Raw genomic sequence first — 23,404 nt, 5'->3', positions numbered from 1 at the left:
GCACCACCTCGACCCCGCCTGCACCACCTCGACCCCGCCTGCACCACCTCGACCTCCACCTGCACCACCTCGACCCCACCTGCAGCACCTCGACCCCACCTGCACCACCTCGACCCCACCTGCACCACCTCGACCTCACCTGCAGCACCTCGACCCCACCTGCAGCACCTCGACCCCACCTGCACCACCTCGACCCCACCTGCACCACCTCGTCCTCCACCTGCAGCACCTCGACCTCCACCTGCAGCACCCCGACCTCCCACCAGCAGCTCAGGTTGAGGGGCTGGCCTCCACTCAGCCAAAGCTCAGGTGCTTCTTGGCCTTCTCGTGCCTGGGCTACGAACATGCCTCCAAGATCCAGCTTTGGCCAGCGTGGCCGCCTCTCATGGGACAGCAAGTTCGAAAGAAACGCCCAGAGTGGGCGAGGAGCATGTGGTGGGTCTCCCGCGCCCCAGGGCCCGTCAGAGCACCTCTTGGCAGCTCCCTGTGCGGCCGCTTTATTAAACCTCAGACGACGGCCTGGCCTTTCATCTGAGTCAGACTGACTCGGACCAGGGTCTGAGTTTGTGGGCGGAGCCTAGAAGGGGGGGTGTCCTGACCAGGCCAGCAATAGGACCAGTAGTCAGACCCAGCCAGGTGCTGCCATGGTAACGAGACAGCCACAGGAACCCCCGCCTGGTCCCCACACGCGCGGGGACTGACTGCCGGCTCTTCCTCCTCGTGGGTCAGGGTGGAGGGCACCGCTTTCCACATGACCGTCCCCCATCAGTCCCCACCACGTCCCAGCACTCAGGGGCTCCGTGGACATGGGCTGTGGCTCCCTCTGGCCACCCTGGGAGCTTCTGAAGTGGCAAGGCCATGCCCATCAGCCCCAGCCCCACCCACGTGGCTGAGCCAGGAGGTCCTGACCCGCCACACCCGGCGCTGGGTGACCGAGTGAACGAGTGAACGCGACGGGGCGGAGGTCGGGGCAGGAGCCTGCGAAGGGCCAGTGGCCAGCAGCCCTCCTCCCGCTCCCATCCAGCGCGAATGCCTCCCGGCTGGGTTAGTGAGCAAAGCCTCGGCGTCCCCAAGCACGGAGCCCATCAGCCAGAGCTGTGCCTGCCTCACCCCACGCAAACACAGACACAAGAGCGGGTGTCGGGCGAGTGGGTGTTGACAAAGGTGTGTGTGCCCTCCACAGCGCTAGGGTCTGGAGGGAGGTCAGAGGGTTGGAGGGTCAGAGGCCACTGATGCTTCCCGAAGCTCTTCCCTGGGGCCGGGGGCACCGACCGACCGGCTCCTGGGCACCCGCCCTCTCTGGCCGGGAGGCGCTGCGGCTGTGGCACTCCTTGGGGCCTGAGGCCAGGCTGAGCTCAGTGGGGAGTGGACCAGCCTGGGGACGTCTGGGGGGCAGTGGACTCAGGACCCTGCTCTGAGGGGGCAGAGGGAGGTTTCGTGTCCCCCCAGGGGCCCCGCGATCCAGGCCCGTGGGAGCTGTGGAGGGGCTGTGCCATCCTCTGGATCCCCCTGGAGTAGGTACTATGGGAGGGGGGGCAGCCCCCGGAGCTGTGTGGCCCTCAGGAGCCTTTGTGCTGGTGACTCCCCACTCTGGCCAGGTCTGTCCCAGGACAGAGACAAGGCCCCACGAAGCCCTGATCCAGGGGTGAGCAAACCAGAGAGCCAGCCGGGGCAGGGGGCGGGGGGGGGCGCAGATTCGTTATGGAAAGTGGCCGGCTGCTAGGGGGGGGCGGGGAGGGGATTCGTTATGGAAAGTGGCCGGCCGCTGGAGAGGGGGGGCTGCTCTGTGCTGGGGCTAATTACTGGCTGCTTGTTGTTTCAATACGGCACTGCTGCCAGGTCAGGAGGCCCCTCCCCACCTGGATGGGGCCCTGGCCGCCCCGTCCTGCGGCCACAGACTCCCAGTCCTCCTCCTGGGGTCCTAAATGGGGGCGTTTCCCAGCCTGCCACAGCCTCAGCCACAGGCTGGGCCCCAGCATGGGGACCTGTGCGAGACACCCCTAGAAGGGGGTCCCAGGATCCCCGCAGAGCAGGACCCACACTGTGGCCGGGCCTGGGCGAGGGGCAGGCACAGCTCTGCGCTTCGGTCCCTGGGGGGCGGAGGGCCTTTGTGGGCTGTGACCCCTCTCTGCCCCCTTCCTTGTCCAGCAGGGCTGTGCTCAGGGCCTGGCCAGGGGCGCCCCGCCCCCCCCCCCCCACACACACCCCTGCTCGCACGCCCCACTGCAGCGCCTGCAGCAGCTCCCTGCCCTGGTTTTTGTTCAACCTGGGCCGGGCGGGCGGGCGGGCGGGCGGGGGCAGGAATGTGCGGGGCCTGCGGCCCGCCCTGCCGCCCGCGTCACGTAGCTGCCTCCCGCTGGCCTATGGGAGCCGGGGGGACACACCTGTCGGCGGCCAGCCGCGGAGATTGGTCGGCGGGGAGCAGGCACCTGCATGGGGCGGGGTGAGGCCCTACATGTAAGGCGAGCCTGGGGCCACGCCGTCTCTTCCCGGCCGGCCCTGCCCCTCGCTGCAGAGGGACGGCCAGCACCTCCATTGTTCCCGGCCCCTCACCACCCCCGGCCCGGAGCGCCCACCTGCCCCCCTGCCCCCCGCGGGTGGACTCCCGCTTCTCCTCCCCGCGGAGCCGCAGCCCAGGAGGCAGGGAGCTGGTCTTCCGGCTGCTGCCCTCCTGGTCCCCCTGCCACGAGGCTGGTGGGGCAGCTTGGGCCGAAGCCAAGCCTGTGTCCTGGGCCGACAGGTATTTGGGGTTACGGGAGCCAAAGCTTCTCCAGTGTCCACCCCGAGGCCTGCTGGGTCCGGGCATGAGGACGGCGCTGGACACGCAGCCTCGCCGCCAGGCTGGGGGCAGGGAGTGGCCGCCGCCTCCTCCAGGTGCAGAGCCTGTCGGGGCAGGTAGGCAGCAGGCGGAGGAGCGGGGAGGCCGCGCGGGAGGGGAGCCTCCGGTGGACACTGGCCCTGCTCGGCCGACCCGGCCGGGACGCAGCCACTGTGGCGAGGTGCCCATTCGGCTCGCAGTCAGGACCGAGGGAGGTGGTCCCTCTTCTCGGAGGGGAAGGCGAGCCCCCCGGGTGGGGCCCGCGGGGTGCTGGGTGTGGAGCCATCTTGGGCCCAGCCGTTTGGGGTGCCTGGGCCGAGTCTGCGGGGCCCGGCGAGCGTGGGCGCCGGGTGGTAGGCGTCCTCCCCACCCAGAGGGCCGCCTGGGTCGAGGGCCCCGAGGGTGCAGCCTTCTGCCTGACACAGCACTTTCTGGAAAGCTCTTTCCCCAACGAGCCCCTGCTGAGCCGGCCCCAGGCCCCATGTTCCCTGGGAGTGGGTCGGGGAGGACGCGGCGCCCGGCCCGGGTGCTGGGCTTGCAGTTGGCTCGTGGGACAGGCTTGGCTCTGCCCGCGGCCACACGGCGACGGTTGGAGCTCGGGGCAGAGCCGGTCTGGCCCGGATCGGGGCCCTTTCTCACCCGCCCGAGGCGTAGGCGCCCACAAAGCCGGAACCGACTGGGAGAAGGAGTGGGCTGGCCCTCGGCCGACATGGTTACTCAGGGTCAGGACCAAAGTCTGGTCTACAGATTCTTGACTGAAATGCAAAATGGCCCTGCAGCCCCACGGGCATCGTCCTGGCAAGGCCTGCGGCTCGGAGGCAGGTATGACGTGTAGGAGGGTCGTATCCATGGGCCGAGCTGGTTCTCTCTGCGGAATCAGCCAGAGTTCATTGTTCTTGCACAAAACTTGTAGGGCTACGTATGTGATGTTTTAATTAACCCACTGGGAGCAGTTCAGCCCTTTTTAGGCTGAGCCTCTGGAGAAATAGGTTGGTTTTGTTTTGCTTTTGTCTAGTAACCCAGGTGAAATGCTTAAAAGTGAAAGTGATTGGGGGGGGGGGGGATTCGCCGAATGCGTTTTGCATTTATGGAAAGGCGAAGTGCAGCCTGCTGTCCATTTCAGACACGTTGGCGATTTGCAAATCCCTTATTTGCAAAATCAGTTTGTGGGACTGTTGTTTGGGGTGGATGTAAGAGATCCAGGGAGCCAGCCGCCCGAGGAGCCGTCGGCTGGCCGGCGTGGGGGCCAGGGGCGCCCCCAGAAGGGCCGAGAAGCGCCGGGAGGGGAAATGGCGGCTCCTCGCAGACGCACAGGCCGGCAGGACGCCCCCGCCTCTCCCGCACGCACGGCGCGGGGTTGGGTTTCAGCGCTTTGTTCTCCGCGGCCCTCACCATTGATTAAGGCCGTCCGTCCGGGCAGGGCAGCCAGCAGAGAGGGAGCTTTCGCACGGATCGGGTTCGCCTGCCCAGGGCCCCGCAGGCCACAGGCCGGTGCCCCGAGGGGTGTTTGCTCGGCCAGGACTCCTTCCTCGAGTCTCCCACGCTGAGCCCGGTCGCCATGGCGATGATTAACCAGACCCGCACACAGCGCACAGACGCTGGCTTCGCTCCCTGCCAGCCACGGGCCGGGGCAGGCGGCCCGGCGTCCGGGCACTGGGACACGGGCAGCTTCCTCTTCACTTTGCATTTCTGCCAGTCAGCCTCCCGCGTCCGCGGTGCCCGCAGGCTGAGCCGGCGTTCGGCGTCGGTCTTGGCTGTGCGTTCACAGGAGCCGAGCTCAGGAAGAGAGAGGGGCTGGTCCTAGAAGTGGCAGGAAGCTTCCCTCTGTCTGTCTGTCCTGCACCCACCGCCGCCTGAGTGGGAACGCGATGGCCGAGGAGCTGCTGAAGGCAGGCAGCGGGCGCCGTCCATCTGGCTGGCAGGGCCGCCCGTGCTCCCCGAGGAGCTGGCCCGAGTGGCCAAAGGCTCTGGGGACACAGGTGGAGGCCGGCCTGAGCGTGAAGGCTGGCTGCAAGGAGGCACCGGCCGCCTCCCTCCCTCAGCCCCACCGGCTCCCTGGGCGGGCGGGCGGGCGGGCAGGCGGGCGTGAAGCTGAAACGTAACGCAGCTTGGAAAGCGAAGCCTAGTTCGTTTCACCTGCTCAGGACACAGGCCCGGCGTCCCTGGAGCTCACCGCTTTGCCGGGGTCTGCGGGACAGACCTGACCAGCCAGGTGTCCGGCCAGGAGGGACCAGCGACGGGGCACAGGGCAGGGGCCTGGGCAGCCCGCCTGCCCCCCACGCTGGGCCTCCACCAGGGTCAGGGTCAGGGTCAGGGTCAGGTCCTCTGAGAAATCTCGGCCGTTCCCGAGGACGGAGCGGGAGAACCGGGTGGACCTGGCTGAGGCCGGGGTGGGGCGGACGCGGGCTTCGCTGTGGTCAGCCCGGCAGCCTGGGGGGAATCGGCACAGGGTCCCCACCTCCCCCCGGCAGCCTCTGTGGGTGGAAGGTGCCGGAAAGCTTGAGAAGCTGCCCTGGTTGGCTCTCCAGGCCCGGGTGCCACCTGTGCAGGGGGCAGAGAAGGGACAGGAGGGAGGACGACGGGCAGAGTGCCAGGGTCTCAGCCCCAGGCCGGGGCCCCAGGTGTGGGATGGGAGCAGGGGGGCTGCAGACACGCCTACTTCCTTGACCCCACTCTGACCCCGCGTCCTGGGGGTGGCCACTACAGACGGGCTTGCGCCTGGGATGGTTGCCCTGCGTTCCGTGATTGGGCATTACTGTCCCATCTGCTCTGGGCTTCGCCCCCGACCAGCAAGCACACAAGCCTGCACACCAAGTGAGCGCCAGGCCTAGGCTGAGCCGAGCTCCCCTGTCACCCCCTGCAGGGCCAGCACGTCTCACCCTCGGACTCCACAGCCAGCGTCGGCCAGAACCCCCGGCCCGGAGAGAGGCAGGCAGACGCCAACCTGTAACCTCACTGGTGAGAAGCAGCATTGCCTGCTGGGGGGGGCAGGGGGGGCAGAGCCACGGCCACCCTCCATCCGCACCCTGAAACCCTCCTCACCCTGGACAAGAGCAGGAGGGGCTGGGCTCCGGGGCAGCGCCTGGCCGCCCCTCACCTGGGACTCGGGGGCTGAGCCTGCTGTCCGTGTCTTTCCCTGGGACGCCCACCGGGAGGGCACCGCTCTGCCCCTGACGCTGGGGCTGCCAGCCTGCCTGCTGGGTGGGCGGGGAGGTCACCCTGAGGCCCTGACCCCAGGGGCTCCCAGCTGCAGCCGCCCAGCCTCCCCCAAGCTAAGCCCCCTCACACAGGGCCTGGGGACCCCCTCCTGAGCCCCATCTCTCTCCGCTCCTCGGCTCAGTGTCCTCAGAGAACGTGGGTCCCCTCAGGCTGCTGAGTGCCCCCCACCGCGTCCCCTCTCCCCGGGCGGCCCCGGACCCACCTGGGGGCGGCCATCGCCATCTTACTGGGCAGCATTGGATGTGTCAGGTCTCTAATACTGCCTGGTAATGATGACGGCGGGGCCCTGCGCGCAGCGAGGGGCCGCCCCCAAGCCCCCCAAACCCTCTCCCACACAGGTTTCCCCCCCCCCGTCCTGCCCGGTGCCTTCCAGGTGGGGTTACTGGCAGCCCCCCCAGGCCCTGGCGGGTCTGAGAGCCCCTCCCAGCCCCACGAATGGAAGCTTCCGCAGCTGCTCTGAGCCCCTCCCCAGACAGCCCGCGGGATTGGGACGCTCAGGTGCCCAGGCCCTGCCCCTCCCGCCCCAGCAGGTGCCAAGCCACACCCAGCAGGTGAGGGCGAAGCAGAACCAAGACAAAGGCTCTGAGGGCGCAGGGCAGCGCGGTGGTCGGCCGGCCAGGGCCCAGGTGGGGGCCCCCTGGAGGGCCAGCTGCACCTCCAGCCTCAGTGCCAGGCCCCAGGCCCTCACCCTGGAGCAGGCAGGCCTCCCGCCTGGTCCTCCTGCCCGGGGGCCGACCGTGTGTCCACCGGGTGCGCGGCCGGCACACCTGGGCCCCTGTGGGCATCTTACCGGACAGTGCTGGATTATCGGCTTGACTCTAACACTGTCTGGTAACGATGTTCAAAGGTGGCCCGCCGCTCGCTGCCGGAGCGCCCGAGGACGTGCTGTCCTGAGTCCCTGGCCCAGAGCCGGGCTGAGACCCAGGGCGGGTGGGGCACGGGGACAACCTGTCCCAGCCAGGCCCGCGGCGACCTGACCCCCAGGGGAGACCACGAGGGCCCGGACGGACGCGGCCGGAGAAGGGCGTCAGCCCCGCCCACCCGGGCCTCATCTGGGGCCGGTGCCCAGCGCGGTGGCTGCCGCTGGGGGCGCCGAGGACTCTCCCGGAATCGGCTGGCCGGCCAGCGGCAGCCACTCGGTCCAGAGCTGCTGGCAGGCAGCCCTCCCGTCCACCACACAGGTCCCATGTCCACGGGGGCTTCCACACTCGTCCGCGGAAGCTGGCCCTCCTGAGGGCCCGGCCTGCTGGGTCCGCAGTGAGCACTGGCCTCTCTCACACGCTCTGACCCTGACAGGGGCTCGTGCTCCCGGGCCACCTGGGACGCAGGGAGGACAGGTGCGTCCAGGTGCCCTGCCCCGGCCCACCGGCTGAGCGTGGTGGGCCCCCCCCCCCCCGTGCTATTCCCCGACGAGGACGGTCTCCCTGCCCTGCCCCCCGGTCTCCACCAGCCCCACAGTGTCACAGGCAAGAAAGGGAACGTGGTCTGAGATCGAGGTCAGAGGCCCTGGGTTTTATCTTCTTTATCGGAAGCCAGGACTGGGGCTCGCAGACCTGCTGACACGCACAGGGGCAGCCCTTCTGGCCCGGGAACCCCACCCAGCCCTGGGCCCAGCTGGTCTCTCAGGGGAGGAGGGTCTGCCCCAGGCCTCCTGTTACTCATTAACAAGCCGGACTCAGGGTCAAGTGCAGGGCAACCAGATGCCTCAGCTGCTCTCTCTCTCTCTCTTTCTCACACACACAGACACACATGTACGCATGCGCACATACATGCACACGCACACACCTGGGGGCTGTATGCTGGGCTGGGTTCTGTGGGAGGCCTTCCTCGAAGCAGCCCAGGGGCCAGGTGGGTCCGGGGAGGCTCCAGCCAGACCTCAGGCCGTGGGCGTTGTGGGGATCGGAGGTGCCGCTCTGCAGACTCAGGGGCCCGGGGTCTCGCCCCCCCAGCCGAACGCCGCAGACAGGCAGCCTGTGATGGGCGTCTTACCAGACACGGTTAGACCTGGGTCCTTCTGTCTAATACTGTCTGGTAATGCCGTCCATCCACGGCCCGGTCGCCGGAGGAGGGCCCCTCGCCGACGCCGGGTGGAAGTCGAGGTCCACTGTCCATCGGGCCGAGCCGCGGCTCTGACCAGGTGGTGCGCGCCTGCCCAGGCCCGGGGCCCTCACGTCCTCCCAGGGCACAGGCCACACTGGACGTCGCCGCCCATGACCCTGGCGGGGGATCCCCTGGCCCTGGGGTGGGCTTTCTGTCACAGCCATAATAAACCGTTGGGGCAATTAAGGGTGTGGGGCCCCGGGCCTGGCCTCTGTCCCCCTGGGGCACAGCCTCCCCCACAGCCCAGAGGGCCCCCCACTAGGGTCCTTGTGTCACCACACGCAGTGGGCCCTGCCACAAGGCCAGAGAGACGGGAGTGTGGTCAGCCCCACCCCTGCAGCCCAGCCTGGAGCCCTCCCCAGGGCGGTGACCTCATCCCTTACCCCCCACACCGGTACCAGGCAGGGCTGCCTCAGGAGGGCAAGACAGAAGCCGCCCAGCCCCCCAACTCCCACCCACGGTGGGAAGAGGACCGGTGGCAGGCAGTGGCCCAGAAACCCGGCTGCCCCGCCCACCCCCTGCAGTGTAGGTGGCTGGAGGGCACTGGGCGTGAGACCCCACCCTCCGCCGAGAGCAAGAAGCTGGGGGAGGAGGGGGACGGGCGGCGGACAGCCACCTCCTCCCTTCCTCAGGTCTCAGGTCCCCACCACCTGTCTCTGGGGCCTGGGCGGTTGGGGGGCATGCTCTCCTGGTGCCCCACAGCCCCCCTCACCTCCACCCACCCCAGACTTTGGCTCACCCCACCCTGCTCCCTCTGCTCCCCAACCTGTGGCTCATCGAGATGTCCTGTCTAAAGCTGTCCCCCAGACCAAACTCTGATGCTGACCCCACCCCAGCATCTGTCTGTCCCCGCAAAGCCCGCCCTCCCCTGAGAGCTCTCAGCGGGTCCCAGGGCTTGCCAAGGCTCTGCCACTCGAGTGGGGTGGTGGTCCCCAGGCCCCTGCCTCTCCCCCTCGTTCCCCGCTCTCCCCGAGTCTTCCCTGAACTCGGTCTGCATAGCCAAGTGCTAGAGCAGAAAGAGGGGGTGAGGGGGGCCCCAGAAGGCCTCTCTGAGCAGGTGGCCAAGCAGGGGGCCAGGCAAACACTGCTGGAGCCAAGCAGAGACCCCAAGGCCAGAGGCCGCCTGGCACCACGAGGAGACCTCCTGCCCCACGTCCAGGAGGCCTGGCCCTGCCCAGCAAAGGCGCCGCCTCCCCAGGCCACACCGCGGCTGCCGGAGGGGCGCTGGGCCGTTCCAGCTCCCCTGGCCCCAGAGAGGGGGTCCGGCTTCCCCTCCCGCCTCCAGCAAACCTGAGGCCGCCCGATGCGGCTGCGGCTGCTACCGACCGTGGCTGGGACGGACCCCCCTCCCCCCACCCCCCACCCCCCCCCCGCCGCCACGCAGCTGTTCGATCAGGAGGCCCAGTTTTCGGGTCTGAGCTCTCGGTGTCACAGGAGCAGGGGGCCACCTCCCCGGAACCTGTCAGGAACCGGGGACCGAGGTGGTGAGCTGGCCCAGGCGCCTGGGGCCTCCAGGGGTCCAGCCCGAGTGAGGGGGGGCCACGGGCTCCAGTGGGAGGGGCTGTGGCGTCCGGGGCCTCTGTGCTCAGGCCTAGGGAAGAGCAGCCTGCAGGCGGCCAGGGGCCACCCCACCCCGGCAGGAGCCCCGAGCTGGGGGTCCCCAGCGCCCAAGACGGGGTCCCCAGTGCCCAGGGAAGTGCTTGGCCAGGGCCCCTGCCCCCTGTGGGGCAGAGAGGCCTGGGGTGCGGCTGCCTCTGCAGGCTCCCAGGGTCCCCCCGTGAGCATGAAGCCCGGGACCCCGAACGTGAGGAGGGGCTGAAGGGGTGCGTGTGTCTTCGGAGGCCACACAGCAAAGGGCCCCCCGGGCAGGTGGGGCCTGCAGCCGTGCCTGTCCACAGCCGAGGCCAGAGTCGGCTCAGTGCCCTCGGGAACTCTCGGGGAGGTTCCTCCCGGCCTCGGGGGCTCCAGACCCCCTGGACTTGGGGCACAACCCTCCAGCCTCTGCCCCCGTCTGCCGGCGGCTTCTCCCCTCTCTGTCTCCTCCTCTGCCCGCCTCCCTCTTAGGAGGACGCTGGTCACTGGATTTAAGGTCCCATCCGCCGGTGCCGGGGCTCAGAATGTGGACACACCGTGGGGCCACCCTCCAGCCCTACAAGAAGCAAAGGCAGCCCGGCCACGTGGCCCAGGGGCTGAGCGTCGGCCTAGGAACCAGGAGGTCACGGTTCGATTCCTGGTCAGGGCACAGGCCCCAGTTGCGGGCTCGACCCCAGTAGGGGGCGTGCAGGAGGCAGCCGGTGAAATGACTCTCTCATCATTGATGTTTCCATCTCTCTCTCCCCCTCTCCCTTCCTCTCTGAAATCAATAAAAATATGTTTTTAAAAAAGGAAGACGCAAAGGCACTCAACACAGAGATCCCTCGTGACCCACGCAAGGCCCTGGGAGCGGAGGCACAGCCCCAGGCGCGAGCACCCCCACCCGGGGGGCGTGCTGTCTTCCTGGAGCCCCCTCTTACTGTTCTATACAGCGGGGACCCCACGTGCTGGGGCTGCGGTGAGGGAGGTGTAATATGGCCATAAAGCCGAGTGAGCTCAGAAAGCTTTCTGGGTCCAGTCTGAGGCCCGGGCGTGGACGTGAGGGTCCTGGAAGGCGGAGGGGTGACCCCGGGCAGAATGCGGGCCCAGTTCCCCGGGCACCTGGCCCCCGCCCCTCCCTCTCCACCGGCTCCCCTCTGGGCCCTGGGTCGAGGTTGCTGGGAGACGGTTGCCAGGTCACCACTGTTTCCCGGGCAGAGGGATCACACCAGCCGGCAGGGCAGGTGAGAGGGACGGGTGGGCCAGCAGCTGGGGTCCTGGCTGGGTGCGAGGGCTGGGGCCTGACTTCCCTTGCCCCCTGCTTGGCCACCACGGACCCTGTTGGTCCTCTGGGGATCCTGCCCAGGAGCAGAAAGAAGGAGGGGAGGGTGGGGAAGGGTGCCCCTGCTCTGTGGAGAGCCCATGCCCCCAGGGCCACAGCATGAGGGGCACAAACCCCAGGGCCGGGCCAGGAAGGGCGTGCCTCCTGGGGGTGTCGGCTCCTCGGGGCAGGCGCCTTTGCCAAGGACCAGGTCTGTCTACCAGAACCGATGCTCCAAAGGGCAGCCTCCCGACACCCGTGGGGACCCCGGGCCCCGTGGACAGCCCGCCCCCGCCCAGGAGGTGCCAGCCCGGCAGACAATGTAAGCGCCTCCCTCGCACCCACACCCCCGCGTGGCAGGACACTGACACCCCTCATCCCTTGGACGTTTCCTCCAGGTGCACGAGGGCCTTCCGCTCACCGCGCCGCAGGGCTTCCCGCCGGTCTGTGTGCCGGATCAGGTACCACGTTTATTTCAGCGTCGATGGCAGGGTTCCGTTTCCCCTTAACCCGCCCCACGGTGCCCGATGCGATGTCGGGGGCCACACGGCGTGCCCCAACCCCTCCGGCGTAAAGCTCGTCTCTGTGTTTAGATTCTGTCCTTCGGAGACGGAGTCAGGCCAGGGCTGTGGGTCGGAGCCGATGCCCGCAGCCGCCTCCCACCCCAAGCCCGGGCCAGCCCCCAGACGCGCACCAAACTCGGGCTCACCCGCGGCTTTTATTTATCTTTGTTCATTTTAACGACAAGAAGGATAGCTCGGGGCCTCATTCTTTGTGAAAATAATAAACACACGGTTAGACGCGCCACACACAGGCACCTGCCACCTGCCCGCCCACGGCCACGGCCAGCTTCCCCGGCGGCTCCGGCGGCTCTGCCCCCCAGGCCTGCACCGCAGCGGTGGCCATCGGCTGGGCTGGGCGGACAGCCAGCCCCTCGCCACCTCATGTTCCTGTCATAACCTCGGGGTCCCCCACCAGCTGGCTCGCGGGACCCTGGCCTGGTCTGCACTGCCCCCCCCCCATGGTCCCACCAGCCTCCCTTGAACATTAACTGCAGCTGCCCCGCCCCCCCTTTACCAGTGGGGAGCTGAGACACAGGCCAGTCCCGGCTGCGGGCCTTCGCTCAGAGCCTGTCTCCGGACCACCTGAGGGCCCAGCCCCTGTGTGCTGGCGTCCCGTCCCCACCACCCTCTCGCGGGACGTGACCTCCTGCTTCCCGCTTTCAACTCTGGGTCCTCCTTCCTGGGCCATGTCCTGGCCTGTGTGTCCATGTCTAATTCCCACTCACTCCGTCCGGACCAGCGCTCAGCCCTCCTGGGGGCTCTGTCCTGGGGGGGGCGAGGCTGGGCCACGGGCAGAGGGTAAGACGCCCTCATCCTGCCGTCACTCGGCCCCCAGAACGGTGCACACGTCTGTCCTACGTGGGGGGGAGGCCTTGTCGGTGTTTCTCGGTGACCGTCCTCTTTGGGGACACCTGGAAGCAGGTGCCGCGCCCTGGGCCCCGCCTGCTCCGGGGTCCCACCTGCCTTCCCACCACTTGTGCTTTCCATCAGCAGAGTCCCCGCCTCCCAACAGCCCCCCACGGGGAAGGAGCCGTTCAGGAACAGCTGAAACTGCCCCCTGAACCGTTCCCGAGTTGGTCAGGGCCCCCTCCTGGGCAGCAGCACCTGCTGCAGGGCCCCCCTCAGACACAGGGCGCCTCCATCCCGGCCGGGGTGCCCCTCCCGACCAGAGGCCTGATGGCCACCCTCCTCCTTGCAGGCGGCACGCAAGCCAGACAGACAGTCCCTACAAGAAAGGCCTCACCAAGGACAGACAGAATGCAGACACTACCCTGGCCCTGAGGGGCACCAGGCCCCACAGTCACCATGGAAACAAGAGCCAGCCACACGGGGGACCCCAAGCCCAAGACCCCAGGAAGCACGCTGCCCCCTACAGGGTGGGCCTGACCCCGGGCCAGCCACGGGGGCCAAGGCCGCGGGCTGCACGGTCCCGGAAGGGGCTGCGGACAGTGTCTTCTCGGCGGTGCCCCCACCTCGCCGTCCCCACACCCGCAGCCCACAGCCACACCCGCTGCAGCCACGGCCGAGGACACCGGGCACTGTCCCCTCGGACCCAGGTCAGCACCCCGAGAGGCAAGCCGTCAAGGATCAGAGGGGTCTGGCGGAGCCGCCCCCGGGACCCAGGTGACTGCAGCCCTGGGAGGGCCCCCTGGGGCCTGGCACCCCATTCCAGGGACGGGGTTCTAATCGGGGACCACACACAGCCATGCCCCGGGAGGGGCCCGCAGAGCCAGGGTCTGAACAGGCACAGGGAGGGGACACTCTCCCCCCACAGTCTGGCAGGCACTCTGCCGCCCTAGCCCCCTGTCCCTGCCCAGGGCAGGCAGCCCATCACCCCTGCCTGGCAGGGGTCACCCATGACATCATGATGGACATTGTGACCCCGCCCTCCTGGGCATGTCCCTGTGCCACGTCCGTCCCAGTCCAGCCTCCACCCTCGCCCCTCACCTGCCCCCAGCTCTGCCCTGTTGGTGAGGAGGGGCCTGCCCACCCCAAGGCTGCCCCTGAGGGTGGTGACCAGCCCTCTCTCCTAGACGGCACGATGGGCCCAGGCCGCTGGGCAGGCCTGTGCTGGGAGGAGACGTCCCACATGGGCTGGGGGGCTGCCTGGGAGCTGCCGGACAAGGGCGGGACGGGGTTGGCCGGTCTGGAGCCCAGCCGGGACTGGACGTGGCCAGGTTCTGAGTGGGCACCCCCATGTGCAGGCTGGGCCCATGAGAGACCAATGGGGAGCAGCCACGTGGACGGGGCCCTGAGTCCGCTGAGCCAGCCGGACCAGGATGCAGGTGGGCTCAGGTCGGGGCTGGGACGGCCGGGGAAGCCCCCGCCGGCCGGAGCCTCTGACCACCCACCTGTCCACAGACCCTCTGGAGGACACGGGCGCTGCCAAGCCCCGGGCCACCCTCCTGGAGAGGCACCTGCTGGGGGCGGAGAAGCAGCCGCCCGGCACGGGGAGTGGCCCCTTCTTCTACATCGGAGGCACCAACGGGGTCGCCATGTGAGTGGGGGCCTCCGTCTGGGCCCAGCCCCACTGCCCCCAGGGCCCAGTCCACCTGGGCTCTGCCACCTGAGGTCCCCTGGTCCCCTCCCTGGCAAGCCCCCCCCCCAGGTCCTCAGGCCCCAGGGTCATGTCTGCCCCGGGCCCCACAGAATCAGCTCCTACTGCAAGAGCAAGGGCTGGCAGCGCATCCAGGACGGCCGGCGGGAGGACTACAAGCTCAAGTGGTGTGAGGTCAAGTGTCGAGACAGCTACCTCAGCTTCCGGGAAGGTAGCTGGAGGGGCGGGGCTCGGGGCCTAGCGCAAGCAAGGACGCCCGGGCAGGGCCTGGGAGAGGGGCTGTCCCCTCCGGCCGGGAGCCCGTGGCGCCTGGGCAGCCGAGGCCCTGCAGCCGTCCCCCGCGTGCTGCCCAGGGCTTTGTCGTGCCAGGCGAGCAGCTGCTGTACCAGCTCCCCAACAACAAACTGCTCACCACCAAGATCGGGCTTCTCAACGCCCTCAGGGAGTACGCCCGGGTCATCAGCAGGGTCAGCCGGACATCGTCGTGCCCGCAGGCCAAGTACGCCGCCCTGGCCCCCCCATCGCTGGGCACCCCCCCTGACCCCCCACACACCCATCCCTCCTGCCACCCCATCCTCAGCAGCACACCCGCCCATCTGACATGTCAGTCCATCCCTGGTCCTGGCCACCCTCCGTTCTGTCCACCACCGACAGCCGTCCCCCCACCATCCTCCCACCACGCACTCACCAATCTGTCTCCACCCCAAACACTGCCACCCATTACATCCCATTACATCCCCACAGCCCGCCCCCCCCCCCCGAGTCCGTACCCAGCACCCAGCACAGAGCCGCCCGCTGGTGTCCCTCGTGTAGTCATCCATCGCCCACCACACCCATGCCGTCCGCCCCGGAACCTGTTCCCACAGACCTCCACCCTCACTGTCCTCGGCGGCCTTCACCCAGCTCTGGCCCTGCCTGAGCCCCTCAGCAGATTCATCTACCTGGTGTCCACCTGGCCACCACGACACCATCTTTATACCCACACATCCGGTTGTCCACCTCCCATTTCAGTCAGCACCTCTCACCTGTCCCTCTCCGGGCATGTCGCCCACTGAGCACCTGTCCGTCCATCCACCTACTTCCATCCCAGATCCACCTGCCCAACCGCCACCCATCCACACACCCACCCACCCACTTCAAAGCTTCCACCATTGCCCGCCTCTCCACACCCACACCCACCCGTCCATCCTCCACACACTCCTTAGTGGACACTCAGGTCAGGCCCTGTGTACAGATCTGGAAGGGACCCCACACCCGCTCTGGAGGAGCTCCCCTGGACCAGCCCAGGACGCCTCGAGTCACAGAGGTAGACACACTCAGCCCAGCTGGGAGGGGCGTTCTGCCCTAAATTGAAGGATGGCCTGGTGTGAGATGACAGAGTTAAAGGGCACCCCGGGCAGCGGACGATGCTCAGGAATCCGTGCTCGCTGCGTTCCGGGCACTGTCCTTCCCCGGGACACTGACCGCTCGGAACTGGCCACTCACAAGTGCCCGAGCCATGTAGCAGACAGCCTCCCGGAGGAAGAGCAGGGACGTAGAGGGGGCGGGTCGTGCGGCAACCTGTAGTGAGGCCGGGTGTGCAAGGATCCACCCACGGAGAGCTCTGGCAGGGAACAGAGGGTGCGAAGGCTGCAGGGGAAAGGGGTTGGAGCGGGTGGAGCCCAGCCCAGCTGCCCAGCGGCCCTAAGCCTGTGCAGGAGGGAGACAGCCCAAGTATGCCCCCCACCTCCCTGCTCCCCAGGATTCTGAAAATGGAAGAATTTTTCCCAGAGACCTACCGTCTGGACATCAGGGATGAGAGAGAGACATTTTTCGGCCTCTTTGATGGTGAGAGGCAGCTGGACGCCGGGCCTGCTTGGAGGGGAGGGTGGGGGAGACGGGTTCAGGGCCGCACCAAGGTTGGGTGTGATTAGGGCAGGACCAGGGCCGGTAGGTCCCGGTGGGGGCGTGACCAGGGGGGGAAGAGTGGAGCCAGGTGGGCGGACCTGGCTGGGGGGGGCTGTTGGGCGTGGCTGCGTGTGGTCCGGGCAGAACGCGGTAGGAGCTGAGAAGGGCGTGTTTCAGGGCGTGGAGAGGTGTGTTGTCTGGGGTGTGTGTGTGTGTGTGTGTGTGTGTGTGTGTGTGTGTGATAAGTTTGGGGGCGTGGCCAGGGCGTGGCGGGATGGGCGTGGGCGGGGCCATGGGTGAGGCCCCGGGTGGGTAGGATCGGCGGTGGGCGTGGCCACGTGGTTTGGTGGGCGTGGTCAGAACCTTGGCGGGGCGGGAAGGGGCGGGGCCAGGGGCGAGGCCAGGGGTGGGTAGGGTCGGTGGTGGGCGTGGCCATGTGTTTGGGTGGGCGTGGTCAGAACCTTGGCGGGGCGGGGCGGGGCCAGGGGCGAGGCCCGGGATGGGTAGGGTCGGTGGTGGGCGTGGCCGCGTGTTTGGGTGGGCGTGGTCATAACCTTGGCTGGGCGGGGGCGGGGCCAGGGGCGGCGGGGACTCAGGCGGCTCTCCCCGCAGAAACCCAGACCTGGATCTGCAAGCCCACCGCCTCCAACCAGGGCAAAGGCATCTTCCTGCTCAGGAGCCAGCCCGACCTCGCCACGCTGCAGGCCAAGGTCCAGAGCCTGGAGGACGACCCCGTCTACCGCAGGATGCCCTTCCGGACGCCTCAGGCCCGGGTCGTGCAGAGGTGTTGGGCGCCCGCGGGGGTGGGACTGACCCTGGGCCCTGCTGGTGCCTGTGAGGGCTCGTGGGGGTCTCCGTAGGGGAGTCCCTGGCCGTGGAAGGCTGCAGGGCCGCCAGCGAGGGCCCCGAGCAGCCAGCAGAGGGAGAGGTGTCACGGGAGCTGCGCCCCCTGGACAGAGGCTCCTGCCGTGGGGCGGGGCGGGGCGGGGAGGGGAGGGCCTGGTCAGTGTGTCTACTGCCTGGGCACTGCTCCTCGGCCCTGCAGGAAGCCCGCCCGGGCAGCCACCGCCCTCAGGCCTGCAGCCAGAGCTGCCTGTCGCCCCTCCATCCCTCTGCCTCTGGACGGGGTCCACACCCCCGTCTCCGGCTGGGAGGCAGCCTCACCTCAGACAGGTCTCTCTGGAGCTCCCCCTTTGCCGTTTGGAAACCACAGCCCTGTCTCGGGTCAGAAACGTCCCCCTCCCGACCGATATGCCCTCAGCCCCGGGGGGGCGGGTGGGGGGAGCCCGCAGGCCGCCCAGGGCAGGTGCAGGTCCCAAGGAACTGGTCCAGGCTGGCATGTGCTCAGCCCTCACCTGTCCCCAGGTACATCGAGAACCCGCTGCTGCTGGACGGGAAGAAGTTCGACGTGCGCTCCTACCTGCTGATCGCCTGCGCCATGCCCTACATGGTCTTCTTCGGCCACGGCTACGCGCGCCTCACCCTCCGCCTCTACGACCCCCACTCCCAAGACCTCAGTGGCCACCTGACCAACCAGGTGAGGGTCGTCCCTGCAGCCCTGGGACGAGGTCACGGCTCAGAAGCAGAGAGGAGAGGCCGGGCAGACTTGGCTCAGACCCAGAGGTGGTCCAGCCCCCGAGGCTGCTGTTGGCATCACCTCTCACCTTCAGCCACCACAGGGCACGTGACCGAGAGCCCGGCACCCACCCACCGCAGCGTGGTTCCCTCTGGGCGCCGATGAGGCGTGGGGAGGGCAGGAGCCGGGGGAGGGGTCTCTGTGAAGACCTCAGTGGAGAGGCCAGGTCTCCGTGGAAGGGGTGCAATGGGGAGAGTCTAGGCTGAGCCCTCCGTGAGGATCGGTGGGGACTGGGTGGCCGAGGAGGTCTCCCTGGAAGGTGTTGGGGAGGGTCTCGGCCCCCGGTTGCCGCAGGATGTCCAGGGCGGCAGGCCTCTGGGCGCTGCAGGGAGATGGCCTCCAGGCCCCACCCTCTTCCCCCCAGTTCATGCAGAAGAAGAGCCCCCTGTACATGCTCCTGAAGGAGGACACGGTGTGGAGCATGGAGCAGCTCAACCGGTACATCAACGACAAGTTCAGCAAGACCAGGGGCCTCCCGCGCGACTGGGTCTTCACCACCTTCACGGTCCGTGAGCGCCTCACCCAACCCCGGGCGGGGGGGGGGGGGGGGGGAAGGGCCAAGGATCAAGGGTCACGACCCCGTAGGGATGTGAGGGTGGGGCAGTGTTCCCTCCGTACTGGATGGGGCAGGGGTGCGTCTGTACTAAAGAGTGTGTCTCTCCCTGTGCAACCGGGCGGTGGAAGTTTGGCCATGCAGAGGTGTCTCAGGCTCTCTCTCCCCCTCACAATAGTTCACGTTCCCACCTCACATCCTTGCCAACACTTTTTCTTTTTTAAAAAAGAAAGAGAAGGGGCTGTGAAGTGGTATCTCATTGTGGGTTTGATTTGCATTTCACTGATGATGATGATGTTGAATCTCTCTTCATGGGTTTATGGCCATCTGGGAATCTGCTTGAGAAGACTTTCTATTCAGATCCCCTGTCCGTCTTCCTGTTCAGCTCTTTGTGCTCTGGTTGCTAAACCCTTTTCAGATATGTGATCTGCAAACATTCGCTCCTGTTCTGAGTTCTTTTTTCACTTTCTTAATAAGGTCCTTTTCTGAACAAAAGTTTTAGATTTGGATGAAGTGCAATTGACCCATCTTTTCTTTGGTCATTCATGCTTTTGAGGCCGTATCTAAGAACCCATTGCCAAATCCAAGGTTGGAAAGATTTACACATATGTTTTCTTTTACAAGTTTAAATAAGTAAATAAATAAATATTTCAGAGAGGAAAGGAGAGAGAGAAACATGCATGGTGAGAACCATCGATCCGCTGCCTCCTGCATGCCCCCTACTGGGGATTGAGTTCGAAACCCGGGCATGTGCCCTGACAGGGAATGGAACCGTGACCGCTTGGCTCATAGGTGGATAGTCAACCACTGAGCCACACGGGCCAGGCGAAGGACATACTTGGTATGACTCCAGCCCTTTAGACAATTACCGGGACTTGTTTTGTCTGTCCTGGGGGGTGTTCCGTGGGCACCTGAGAAGAACGTCTGGGCGGAGGTTCTGTAGATGTCGGTTAGGTCTCGATTTATATTGTTATCCCAGTCTTCTGTGTACTTGTGGATCTCTGTCCACAGGCCTATCCACCCTGGGAAGTGGGGTGTTGAAGTCTCCCACTCTTACTGTTGAAGTGTCTGTCTCCCTGCAATGCTACTGGCTTCTACTTTATGTGTTTTGAGGCTCTTCTGTTAGGCGTGTATGTTTACAATGACCACCTCTTGATGTATCATTATAAAATGTACTTTTTTCTTACTATCCTCAATTTTTGTCTTAAAATCAACTTGGTATTAGAATAGTCATTCCAGCTACCTTTTGGCTGCTGTTTGTCTTTTTCCACCTTTTTACTTTCAACCTATCTATGTCTTTGAGTCCGAAGTCTCATAGATAGTGTACCTGAAGGGGCTTTTATGCATTTGGCCAGTGTCTGTCTTGTATTTGGAAAGTTTGACTTACATTTAACATAATTACTCTTAAGGTAGCGTTTACACCTGCTACTTTGCTATGTATCTTTTTTTCTTTTCAATTCTTCTGTGTGACATATAGATATGTACAGGGTATCCCCAAAAATGTATACACACTTTAACAGCTGATGGCTCAATTTTGAAACTAGAATGTATTCTAATAAATACCACCTTTATAATTATTCAGTGTGTCTGTAAAAAATTCTTGGGACACCCTGTATTTTGTAATGTAGCATTTCTAGAGTAATTTCTTTTGATATACACACACACACACACACACACACACACACACACACAATACACACACACACACACACACACACACACACACACTCTAGAGGCCTGGTGCACAAAATTCATGCACGGGGGTGGGGGTGGGGGTGGGTATGTCCCTCAGCCCAGTCTGCACCCTCTCCAATCTGGGACCCCTCGAGGGATGTCCGACTGCCTGTTTAGGCCCAATCCCAGTGGGATCGGGCTTAAACAGGCAGTCGGACATCCCTCTCACAATCGAGGACTGCTGGCTCCCAACCGCTCGCCTGCCTGCCTGCCTGCCTGATTGCCCCTAACCACTTCTGCCTGCCAGCCTGATCACCCCCTAACCACTTCCCTGCCAGCCTGATTGATGCCTAACTGCTCCCCTGCCAGCCTGATTGCCCCTAACTGCCCTCCCCTGCCAGCCTGGTCCCCCCTAACTGTCCTTCCCTGCAGGCCTGGTCGCCCCCAACTGCCCTTCCCTGCAGGCCTGATCCCCCCCAACTGCCCTCCCCTGCAGGCCTGGTCCCCCCAATTGCCCTCCCCTGCCAGCCTGGTCGCCCCCAACTGCCTTCCCCTGCAGGCCTGGTCCCCCCCAACTGCCCTCCCCTGCAGGCCTGGTTGCCCCCAACTGCCCTCCTCTGCTGGCCCGGTCACCCCTATCTGCCCTCCCCTGCAGGCCTGATCGCCCCCAACTGCCCTCCCCTGCCGGCCATCTTGTGGTGGCCATCTTGTATGTTGGAGTGACAGTCAATTTGCATATTACTCTTTTATTAGATCGGATATATATATTTCAATAATTCTTTATTGTTGAAAGTATTACATGTCCCCTTTTCCCCCCATTGACCCCTCTATCCTCCCCTGCCCCCTATATATATATTTTAAATATTTGTATTGATTTCAGAGAGGAAGGGAGAGGGAGAGAGAGATAGAAACATCAATGATGAGAGAGAATCATGGATCGGCTGCGTCCTGCATGCCCCCTACTGGGGATTGAGCCCACAACCCAGGCATGTGCCCTTGACCGGAATCGAACCCAGGACCCTTCAGTCCGCAGGCTGGCGCTCTATCCACTGAGCTAAGCTGGCTAGGTCCCTCACACTGGATCATCTCATTGATCTCACTTCAGACAACACACATCTACTGTTAAGCCCCTTTGTGAATTTTAAATATCAGTTGTTAAACTTTTCACCTCCAGAATTTGTACTTGGTTCCCTTTTATACTTTACTAGAGACCCGATGCAGGAGGCAACCAATCGATGTGTTTCTCTCTGCCATTCCCTCTCTCCCGCTCTCCCTAAAAATCAGTGGAAAGACCCTCGGGTGAGGGTTAGCAACAACACAAACCACCCCAGAACTCTATCTCCACCCTCTTAGCTGCATTTCCTCCATTGGCATTGATTGCCAACCTACTGTGCCAAGGGTACGGCAGACCCCAGGTCACATGTGCTGTCTCCCCTGCGGTGAGGGATCTGTCCCGGGGCAAACACTCCTGGCACCCGGCACCCGCCACACGGCCAGAGCCCCACGTCTGTGGAACGAATGAAATGAGAGTGACCGAGTTTCTGGCTGTAGGAGTGCGAACATGTGGGCAGGCAGTGTGGCTCTGCCGGTGAGGGCACAGGTGAGGGCAGAGGTGGACTTTCCGGTGAGGCACCGTGAAGCCTGCTGGCGAGGGGTGTGGCCATGGCTGGGGCCTGGGAGTAGCGGTGCCCACAGTGACCCCGCCGCCCGCCCTGCCCACCACAGAAGCAGATGCAGCAGATCATGGCCCACTGCTTCCTGGCCGTCAAGTCCAAGCTCGAGTGCAAGCTGGGCTACTTCGACCTCATTGGCTGCGACTTCCTGATCGACGACAACTTCAAGGTGCCGTGGGGGCATCCCAGGGCAGTGGGGCCTGGCGGGCAGGTGCAGGGCGCGGGGGCATCTGTGCCCAGCCTGACCACCAGACAGGCCTTGGGGTGGACCCTGCAGTCCGACCACCCCAAGCCCCGGGGGAGGGGGCGTCCCTCAAGCTTCCCTCCCCCTGCAGCAGGGCAGCCTCCAAGGCCAGATCCTTCGGGTCTCAGCCCCTTGGGCAAATATGGGGGGTGAGGCCACCTGCCCAGGGTCACCTGGCTTACCAGGGACCAGGGCCTGGGCCTCTGGCAGGCCAAGTGGCGGGTGGGGAAGGACGCTGACCCATGTTGGGCCCAGGTGTGGCTGCTAGAGATGAACTCCAACCCCGCCCTGCACACCAACTGTGAGGTCCTGAAGGAGGTGATTCCTCGCGTGGTCATGGAGACCCTGGGTGAGGCCCCTGCCCAGGGCCCGACACCCTCCAACCGCCCACTCCACTGCCCGCCCCATCCCTGACGCCTAAGCTCGGATGCCTACGCACCCAGCTCTCCCACATCCCAGGCGCCCGCCTGTCAACTCGGCCCCGCCCCCAAGGAGTCCCTGCCCCCACCCCACCCCACCCCCACTCCCAGGCAGTGCCGCCCACCCCCCACCTCACCTGGGGCTCCTCCCCTCCCGTCCCCCACCTCCTCCTCTGCCCCCAAAATCTGTACCCCAGCCCCGCAAAGGTGATGCGGGAGAGACTGGGTTCCTGCCCCCCAATGCCCCCCGTCCCCACAGACCTGGCGCTGGAGACCTTCCAGAAGAGCCTGTGCAGCCAGCGGATGCTGCCCCTGCTCTCGCAGCGCCGCTTCGTGCTCCTGCACAACGGGGAGACGGACGTCTGGCCGCGCCTGGGGCTCCCCCGCCACCTCCCCCGCCAGCCGACCACCAGCGGGGCCGCATCCCCCGCGTCCCTGCTCCGCGCCGCAGACAGGCCGGGCGCGCGCAGGCCGGGGGCGCCGCACTCCGCGCAGGAGCGCGCCCGGACCCACGCTCTCGGCCCCGACAGCGCACCGGGCGGGGAGCCCGAGGCCGGGGACACCGAGCCGCCGCCGCGAGGCGACAGCGGGGACCCCTCGCCGGAGCCCTCCCCGCCGCCGCGAGCCGATAGCGGGGACCCCTCGCGGGAGCCCTCCCCGCCGCCGCGAGCCGGCAGCGGGGACCCGGCGCGGGAGCCCTCCCCGGCGCGGGCGGAGGAGGACGGGGAGGACCGCAAGCCCGAGGACCACCGCGGCTCCTAGCAGCGCCCTGAGGACCCATAAAGGCTACTTTGTTAACACGCGGCCTCCGCGCATCCGGGGCCCCGCCCCGTCCAGGACGCTCCCGGGGGCTCCCCCAGACCCCATGCCCTTCCCTCTGCCCCGCCGCCCCTCCTCCACCTCCAGGCTGGGACCTGACCCCGAGGCGCGCAGGGGCGGAGGGATGGGGGTCTGTCCTGCAGGGAGGGGGGGCCCCCCCAGCCCTGCTCGGCGCCTCCGAGGAAGCCACGCCCCTTCCATCTCCGCGTCCCTCACCCACGGGCCTTCTGCTTGGCTGTGGTCCCCGGAAAGGTGCCTGGTGTCCCCTGGACCCCCCAAGGAGGCTTCCTCAACCCTGGGCCCTGTGCGCCCCACCACCAGCCGCCCTGACTTCCAGGCAGGCGAGGCC

The 23,404-nt window shown here is 66.1% G+C and overlaps 1 protein-coding gene across 6 annotated transcripts; it reads left to right on the top strand.

Moving 5' to 3' along the window:
• Positions 1-1,752: 1,752 nt before the first annotated feature.
• TTLL10 (tubulin tyrosine ligase like 10) lies at positions 1,753-23,142 on the top strand. Of its 6 annotated transcripts, none has more exons than XM_079776795.1 (16): positions 1,753-2,740; positions 5,682-5,776; positions 11,429-11,491; positions 12,792-13,149; positions 13,798-13,878; positions 13,955-14,090; positions 14,243-14,361; positions 14,520-14,649; positions 15,385-15,456; positions 15,892-15,977; positions 16,650-16,821; positions 17,403-17,574; positions 18,038-18,178; positions 21,626-21,742; positions 22,073-22,166; positions 22,496-23,142. In XM_079776795.1, exons 1-16 carry the CDS (start codon positions 2,434-2,436, stop codon positions 22,996-22,998), a joined length of 2,646 nt encoding a protein of 881 aa, XP_079632921.1. In that variant the 5' UTR covers positions 1,753-2,433; the 3' UTR covers positions 22,999-23,142. The 6 variants fall into 6 exon arrangements, with proteins under 6 accessions (XP_079632921.1, XP_079632923.1, XP_079632924.1 ...); XM_079776799.1 differs by having other exon boundaries at positions 2,613-2,895; XM_079776800.1 differs by lacking the exon at positions 1,753-2,740 and adding an exon at positions 2,909-3,640.
• The last annotated feature ends 262 nt before the right edge of the window (positions 23,143-23,404 follow it).

Source organism: Cnephaeus nilssonii (genome assembly GCF_951640355.1).
Source record: "Cnephaeus nilssonii genome assembly, chromosome: 7".
Classification (NCBI taxonomy): Eukaryota; Metazoa; Chordata; class Mammalia; order Chiroptera; family Vespertilionidae; genus Cnephaeus; species Cnephaeus nilssonii.
The sequence above is the reverse complement of the archived record's forward strand: the minus strand, read 5'-3'. Positions and strand labels throughout refer to the sequence as shown.